Source organism: Rhopalosiphum padi, chromosome 3 (assembly GCF_020882245.1).
Source record: "Rhopalosiphum padi isolate XX-2018 chromosome 3, ASM2088224v1, whole genome shotgun sequence".
Classification (NCBI taxonomy): domain Eukaryota; kingdom Metazoa; phylum Arthropoda; class Insecta; order Hemiptera; family Aphididae; genus Rhopalosiphum; species Rhopalosiphum padi.
In genome coordinates this window covers 7,547,228-7,556,159 of record NC_083599.1, presented here as the reverse complement: position 1 = coordinate 7,556,159, position 8,932 = coordinate 7,547,228, and the positions used below count along the sequence as shown (strand labels likewise).

The following is an 8,932-nucleotide window of genomic DNA, read 5'->3' as shown; positions in this document are numbered from 1 at the left end:
TTCTGATTATGGGTGTAGCAGTACAAAGTCATATTATAATATGAATATAATTTTTTCATAGTAAGCCGAGTTATGCGATTCATTGTTCCTATACTATACATTTGTTCACACATTTTTATTGTTTATTAGATTCAATATATTTAATGTCATAACGTCTACTGTATCTAAGTTATTAACCTATTCCATTCAACAATAACCTTTAGATAGTGCTAACCTAAAAGAGGAACTAATAGTGAAAAAGAGAAATATTTTAATGACATTAAAAAAATAAAATGAAGAAAAACCTGTAGATGAACCAGAGATAAATTTAATTGCAAATTTGGAGAAACACAATAAAAAGAAAGGAAAGACAAATGAAATATTATATAATTTATTCTAACCATATTTTTAAATTTTCCTTACATTTTCAATGTCAAAAATGTAATAAAAATAACATTATAGAGGTTGTTTTTTACATATTAAAAGTTAAAACATATAAAATAGTAATCAGTTAATTATTTAGTATATATTTTTATGAAATCAGGGTGATAACTTATACAGATAATAAATATGATCAAAATATTATTTAATAATATTAACCACTGAAAAGTTTATAGTTTATAATCAATTTTATAACAAATTCTATAGTATATTGAAATAATAATAAATATTTTGACAATATTTGATTTTGTTCTTAATTTAATTTTAAACTAACATTCTAAACTTGGTTGATATAATAATAAATACAACATTAAAAATACATAATAATATTATATTTCTTCTTTTGTATAATATAAAGAACATTAATAATTAGTAGGAGTTGTTGGAAGTTGATGATAAAGAATGTTTAAGAAATGTAAAAACAATTTGTATAAATGTAATTTTTATCAAATGAATCATTATTCTTAATAATTTTAACACATTATGTATTATAAATCAAATGTTTACACAAAATAATAAAATAGAACAAATTAATAGTATAATATTTATTTGTTTTGTTTAAAAAAAATATAAATGTTTTGTCAATAGTTCTAAAATAATTAAAAAATAACTTTTTTTAAATTATGTAATTTGATTTTCAATATAAGTTAGTTAAAAATAAATTGAAATTAAAAAAATGGACTTCTATAACAAAAATAATAATAATAATAATAAAGTAATTAGAATTTTATGTTATACTGATTATTAAAATACATTTTTAGCTGGGAAATCACTGCCTAACATGTTCCAAAATAAAAATTAAATTCAGCTCTTATAATTAATAATAGTGTGTTAAAATTAAAATAACTGCCATACTTTATTTTGAAATTTGCATTGTTTTAATAGGTTGATGCTTATAAGTTTAAAGAAGAATTTTCAGAAAATCATTGAAAATTGTACTAATAAATTTAGTTTTTCTTTGAAGTTATAAGACTCAAAACGTGTTATTAATGTTTATACACAATTAAAAATCATGTATTTAATTGCAATTTAAATATAAATAACATTTTTAATGCATATGTAGTAGTGGTTTAGTGCATGCATATGCATTCTTATTATAAATTAAGTATATTTTATTTTTTGAAAATAACTTATTTTTACAGTTATAATATTGTTTAATATCTTCGATTTTAATTATGAAATATCAAAAAAAAAAAAATGTATAAGTGTATTTAATAAAGCACAATATCATATATGTGTGCGTGTGTATACTTTTAAGAAATTACTATGTCATATTATTATTTAGAATAAAAAAGCATTGGGACAAACCAAGACAGTAAGTTATACTTTGAAAATAAAATAAAAATTTATAAAAAATACTTAACAGTTCTGGATTATATTAACATCCGGAAAAATACAACTTATGACCAATATCCTTTAACAATTATGTAACTTCACTGTTATACGAAAAAAAAAAAAAAACCTATTGCAAATAACTAATTTATTAACTAACTATATATAGTTTTTAATTATTTATCATTTTAATTTGTTAATTATTATTATATTAATTTACCTAACTTGTGATGGTTGCAAAATACACTTAAATGTTTAAAACCTTAACATATAGTACTTGAAAACAGATCACCCTGTATATAATATACAACGGACTTAATAATAAATTTATATTAAATCAAGGAAACACTAATCAAACTTAAATATAACTTAATATTAAGTCTTATGAATAACCAGATTAAGAGGACACTATACATTGATGCAAATGTTATATTGATTCAGTTTTTATTTCATTTTTAATATTAAAGTAAATTTAAAAATTATTACATTTTTGAAATTATAATATTATCTTTTTTTTATATAACCGTTGATCACTTCTTAAATTTTATCTCATATATGTATTTTACATACTTTAAAATAAACAACTATAACATCTTTTAAAACGATAATGTATGTATAAAAATAAAACAAATAACTAATCAATAATTAGCATTCTTTTTAAAAATGTATAACATAATATATTTTATAGAAAATAGAGTGATAGAAACAACTAATGTGTGTATAGGATCCTCATGATATAATATATAATATGTAAATAATTAAATATAAGTTATTAAAACTTTAGTTAATTAAAATAAATAAAATTTACTCTAACATAAATGTAATATTATTTTAATTAAAAATACAATATAATTTGTCTACATTAATATTATAACAAATCATGAAAAAAAAAGTATTTTAATTTTTCACCTATGTTTGTAACACATAAAAGTCAAAGGTGAGATGCAATATTATTCTACAGTTTCAGGTGCTATCACATCCAATTTAGGCTTCTTACATTCGGTAGCGAGATCAGATTCATCTTCTGTACCATCTACGAGTGAACGTTTCTGGTGATGTTTGAATTTCACAATGATACAAGTCATGTTATCACAGCCAACTCCAGCATTTGGTGTATCGGGAGCCAAACATACTTCAAATAACTAATGCAAAGAATTTATGATATCATCAAATATATTCTAAATAATTAACCTTAAATCTTATGCAATAAATAGAGCTAATGTCTAAATATTTGAAGCCAACATACTAAGCGGTTTTGTCGTGATTGGAAATAAAATTGAAATTGATACTATTATTATTGTAGTTTTTTATTAAAAGGATGTAGCACCCGCATGTATTGTCTCCGTCTTGCACACGTATGACATAATACATTTTCGTTCACCAGTGAGTTTTTAGTTTTCATATTAGAGTGAATTGACCTATTATCAAACTTTTAGGTAAGAACATTATCTGTGTTCTCTTGTTGGATTTTTTTATGATATATTAATTTTTAAGTGAGTTATAAGTATAAAAAATATTAAATATTTGAATATGCTCATAACTCACTTAAAAATTAAAATATATCAACAAAACCAACGAGAGAATACAGATAATATTCTTACCTAAAATTTTGATAATATATCAATTCACTCTAGTATCAAAGCTAAAAGCACACTATTGAAACTGCAGTACAGTACAAAAAAAAGAAAATTAAGAAAATAATATGTTTATATAGGTAATTTAGAAAACATTAAAACTTGCCATAAAAAAATTGGTTCATTCAATTTATTTATATAGTTTGTTTTTTATTATTAGTATTAATTTAATTATTGTATATCATGAATAATTATTAACTCGGGAAAATGAATTACAGTAGGTTATTAGAAAGATACATGATAAATAATATGTAGCAAGTATGGATGAAGATGCACAATAGAAGTCAATCACAAAGAAACTCGACACTAATGTTGTCTTTAAATCCGCAGTATGCACATCAGTGCCGTGGCTCTATCTATTGTATTTGATTTAAGTAATCAAGTGTAATCATTGATTATACAGTGTGTTTCTTTTAAAATGTAACACAAAATATTTCAGTACAGTGACTTTAGATTGATATAGGGTTTTTGGGAGGAGATAGAGAATACCTAAATACACATTTTTTTTGATGATTTTCAATTTTTTGTCTTATTAGTGCGCAATAAAATTTGCATTTTTTGAAAAAGCAACAGCTGTTTTCAATATCAAATTTAGATAGATCAAATTATTTCAAGTAATTTTGATCTCTTAACCATGACTCTAAAATCAAAATTGACTGAATGACAAATGAGCTAATGTTTTAATTTAAATAATTACATTTTTTGACAACTATTCTATGATATTACAAATTTATGTACGATTCAACATATTTTTTTCACACAGAATATTATGTTTAAAGACATTAAATAAAAGTATACATTTACTTCAAATTTTGTTTAATGTATTAGGAATAATAGTGTAAACAGATTGATACAATATTTGTAACTTCTATTATTTATTTAAAAAATGAATTAATAGTTAATACCAATAACTATCTTATATACATTTTTCAAAATTTAGCCCATCATTCTTCATTCACGACTGCAGATAACGCATTACTTCCATTTGGGTAATTATTAAAATGTGCTCTTTGAATTTCTGCACAAGCATTTACAATTTTATATTTAAATTATGTGGAATCATACACAAATTTGTAAAATCATAGGATAATTGTCGAGAAATTCAATTATTTATATTAAAACATTTGCTCGTTGTCATTCAGTCAATTTTAGTTTTAAGGATCAAAATTACTTGAAAAAATTTGGTATATCCAAATTTGGTACAGAAAACACCTGTTGCTATTTAAAAAAATACAAGTTGTATTGTACATGCACATACTGAAAAATATAAAAATGATCAAAAAATGTGTATTTAGGTATTCCCTATCTTTACCCGAAAACCCAATATCAATCTAGTCACTAGACTGAAATATTTCGTGTTACCTTTAAAAAGAAACATACTGTAGAATAGATAGATAGGCAATGATATAGGGATTTTAAGTGACTAAAATTATTTATAATAACACTATTGTGACAGAAAAAGCGATAAGCTGATATTTTCTTAGCATTGCACTATCAATTATCAGCTATCACCACTATAACTAAATAGTAAACACTTCATTGTTTATCTGTCTACTCTATAATCAATGGTATAATGTAGAAGAATTACTTCTTCGCAAATTGATGATAATTTGATATCTGGACAGTGGATACGATTTGATATAAAATCAACTGCTTTTTGACTGCACAAAGAGTTCCAAATACCATCGCATGCTAAAACTATGAAATCACCATTTTCTGGTTTCAAGTCAATGGTTTGTACATCAGGTAGAGCAGTAATCATTTGCTTGGTATTTGAAAATAAACTATTTGTCTTGTACATGTGATCACCTAAAAATAATTAAACATTATTTACATTTTTAACAAATTATGAAATACACACAAACATTTTTACCTAAAGCTCGGGACATATTAAGACCATGGTTGATTCGTCCGTCACTTGAAACTCTTCCACCGGCAGCAAGAATCCTTTTTAATTCAGATTTATCCTTAGGTTTATGATCTTTAGACATCGCATGAGCTTTTCCATCAATAGACACCACACATCTCGAGTCCCCAGCATTAGCCACATAAAGCTTATTTTTTACTAATAAAGCTACAACTGCTGTACAACCACTGTCTTTTCCAGCCTGAAAATATTGATTTGTATTACAATGCTATTAAAATTATTAACATAGGATATTATGTTTTTACAAGGGCTCTCTTGTCAATATACACAACTAAATAAATAATTTCTGTGATTACAGTTCATATACCATAACTCATTTACCATACAATATTATTTTTTCATATACAATTATATAAGTTATAATATTATACTTTAAATTATTGTTTGTTTAGGTGTTGAATAATACAAATTATACTAATGTACTATGTACCTACCTACACAATGAAACAAACGATTCTTAAATCTTAAACAAAATTTAAATTTAATGGTTTTGCTTGTGAAATCCTGTATGTACTTAGTTAAATCTGACATTTTGATCATAAATAATATTGCTTGTATTAACACAAAAAAAAATAAAAATATTATAATATATTACCAATTCCGTTTCAACAAGTTTTTTTTCATCTACATCGCCATTATCTAAAAGAAATAAAAATAATAAATATCATTGATAAAAGTTAAAATTAAAAAATTATAAATACCTACCTATTAAGCAAATAATTATTTAAAATGTGTATTATATATGATCATTGATCAATATACAATAAATTGTTAAATTAGATAAATGATTCATCAATTCTCTTATTAAAAATAATTAATTTTTGAAACTGTTGATTTTAATAAATATGATCAAATAAATTTGATACAGTTTTCAAATTATCTACTATTCTTTTTTAGTATCAATGTATTGTACATAAATTACAACTATTTGACTTAAGATAAAAATGTCAAAGTTCAATGGATCATGTATTTTCTTATTGTTTGTATATTTGAATCCAATAAAAAAACAAACAGTTAAATAATTATAAATCATAATTAATTAACCATATGTGGGCACACGTAGACCTCATTGACAGGGTATATGGAACAAAAAATTGTACCCTTTTCCTCTAAAATAAAAAAAAAGTGTAGTAATAAATTATTGTCATTAATATATAAAATTTGTTAGTAAATTTGTATAAAAAAATATAACATTATATTGAAATTGTCAATAACTTCTATGTTCTATAATAAGTATCTATTTATGTGACCATTTTCAAAAACACAATGACAAATTTATAAATATTGAGTTCTTAAAGAAAAAAGAGGAAATATAAATGGGCTCTTTTTATAGTTTAGTAGTATAGCGTGGTATATATTACTAACACCTATGATTAATCGTTAGCTAATTAACTACTTATAAACCTATAAGATGAATTATAACTAATGTTCTATTCAAATATTACTAGAGTCTAGAACCCATAGGTTTCAAAAACCTTTACTTTAGGACAAATTGTTTTTTGAAAAAGCTAATGACAATTTTCACAATATAAGTTATAAATATTTAAAAATTCCAATTCCTCAAAATATTAGCAGGTTCATAATTTATAAAACATTCTTTAAATATCTATCGGTATGTACTTGTTAATTAATGGTTATAATTCATAAGTGCGTTGTGATCAAAATAAACGTACCAAAAAAATTTAGAATCCATGTTACCATTTTCTCCCCTGAATTAAAAAAAAATATATAATATATTGTATATTGTATAATTAAATATTTAATTTCAAATCAGAATAAAATGCAATTTATTATTAAACTGTTTTGTTTTTAATGATTTTGGTAGTGAATATCAACTAATAGTAGTTTGTCGAGTAGTTTGTATTCTTGAGTCATATCAATTGAAGTATGATAATAGTGTTTACTTACCGCTTTCTTCTGTTTTGCCGTTTTTCAATCGAAGAGTTCTCAGCCTTTTCAATACAGGCGGATCAATTAGACTGTCGTCGAAATCCATGTAAGCCTTGACTAATGCTTTTTCGTAATCTCCTTTTTCGAACAGTTCGTTTTTGATCAGTGATGGCAACGTCTCAACGGCATACTGAGCCACTTCAGCACCACCGTGTCCATCAAAGACCCCGAAAAGTGACATGTCATCATCAAAGTCCACCAAACAGACGTGGGCATCCTACAGAGCAATTATAAAACGACAATGATTAAACCGCCTTCGGGTGTATCATAACGATGAATGGTATGTGTCCGAGACCCGTCGAGATAGTGGGAACACCCACGACGGAGGAACGAATCGAACTGGCGCTGCTGCCAATGTCACTGCACGTACCACGGTCGCCTGACTTCCCAAACACTATTCGACACGTCTCTACACAGTCATCAAGTGGGTACTCACCTCTTGTTTCTCGCGCCAGCCCTGCATCGAACTGACGCCACACATGAGCTGGTCGTTTTCCACGTCCTCCGATTCCTTGTCGGTTTTCGGTTTGTTCAAGTACGAACCCATTACGGCGGCGGTCGCACCGTCGTATCGTTGATTTTTGCGTCTCACTCGGCGCTTCTCTCCAGTGGCTCGAGCACAAACCCGCGACGACGAATGCAAAACGATGTGCAAAATAATGCGCAGAGAATGTTTCCTTCGAGCGTCGCGACGTTTAGCGGGCGGCGTACGCGTCGTAGTGCGGCGAGTATTGATTGACGGGCCGTTAGGACGATTGGGGCGGAAGGCGACTGCGCGGCGTTCGGAGCGACGCCGACGACTAGAACGCGCCGACGGCGGCGATAGATACGAAACGAGTTGTCTGATATTATATTCATTTTGGTATTATAGTTTTGTGTGATGATTGTCACGTGTATTTGCGATTATAATATTACATTTTCGTTACCACAAAGGTATACAATACGAGTATTGTGATCAGAAATTCAGTACATTATTCATAACAGTAATATTATGAAATATGATGTAAAGCCGGTAAAAGTAATAACACATATTATCATTGTTTGTTGTTGTTGTGTTCCGCTGTTATTGGTATTGTTGAAATATTACGATAATACAAAACAATATTTTATCACGCCGATTACATGATTTATTTTGGCATAATATTGTACTCTTATAATATTATTAAGAATATTATACCGTTTTTGTTGCCGTCAAATTATCATTAAAAAATAGGTAGATAATAATGTTTTTGTTATGAATATTATTATTATTATTATTATCAAGCTTATCGCCTGATCGGTCGGGCGTTTATCACATTTTATAATACGTCTTATCACGCCACAGACATTCAGAAAAACGCGAGAAAATTGTAATAATAAAAATAATTGGCCACTTGGGATATTATTACTTTGACATTCTAATATAACTTGTCGATAAGCTTTATAATAACTTATGGCGAAACGTAATTACTGTTTTCGAGTCACGGTGCTATACTTTCGTTGCCTTCTTTATAAATGACAATCTCTGACAATAACAAGTTATTTTATACGCATTTTATTATGAACTTACCTGGCCATCTGGACATGGTTGCAATATTTTAGAGAACTTTGCCCCCCTCTCCCCGGAAAAAATCTAAATGCTCGGAACTTTATACGTTAAAATACAATGAAATATTTATATATGGGCTAT

At 26.4% G+C, this 8,932-nt stretch overlaps 1 protein-coding gene across 2 annotated transcripts; it reads right to left on the bottom strand.

The window, feature by feature from the left end:
- Window positions 1-2,567: 2,567 nt before the first annotated feature.
- Window positions 2,568-8,420, bottom strand: LOC132926754 (probable protein phosphatase CG10417). Of its 2 annotated transcripts, XM_060991144.1 has the most exons (7): window positions 7,700-8,420; window positions 7,222-7,480; window positions 6,987-7,022; window positions 5,909-5,952; window positions 5,260-5,494; window positions 4,975-5,195; window positions 2,568-2,894 (listed from the first exon to the last, which is right to left on the bottom strand). In XM_060991144.1, exons 1-7 carry the CDS (start codon window positions 7,808-7,810, stop codon window positions 2,703-2,705), a joined length of 1,098 nt encoding a protein of 365 aa, XP_060847127.1. In that variant the 5' UTR covers window positions 7,811-8,420; the 3' UTR covers window positions 2,568-2,702. The 2 variants fall into 2 exon arrangements, with proteins under 2 accessions (XP_060847127.1, XP_060847129.1); XM_060991146.1 differs by lacking the exon at window positions 6,987-7,022 and having other exon boundaries at window positions 7,700-8,418.
- Between the last annotated feature and the right edge of the window lie 512 nt (window positions 8,421-8,932).

Excerpts from the sequence above, each read along its gene's own strand:
- LOC132926754 (XM_060991144.1), bottom strand. The coding sequence starts at position 7,810 with ATGGGTTCGTACTTGAACAAACCGAAAACCGACAAGGAATCGGAGGAC. Across the intron at positions 7,023-7,221 it reads CGGCAAAACAGAAGAAAGCG|GGGAGAAAATGGTAACATGG; the intron begins GTAAGTAAACAC and ends TTTTTAATTCAG. Across the intron at positions 5,495-5,908 it reads AACTTGTTGAAACGGAATTG|GCTGGAAAAGACAGTGGTTG; the intron begins GTAATATATTAT and ends CAATATTTTCAG.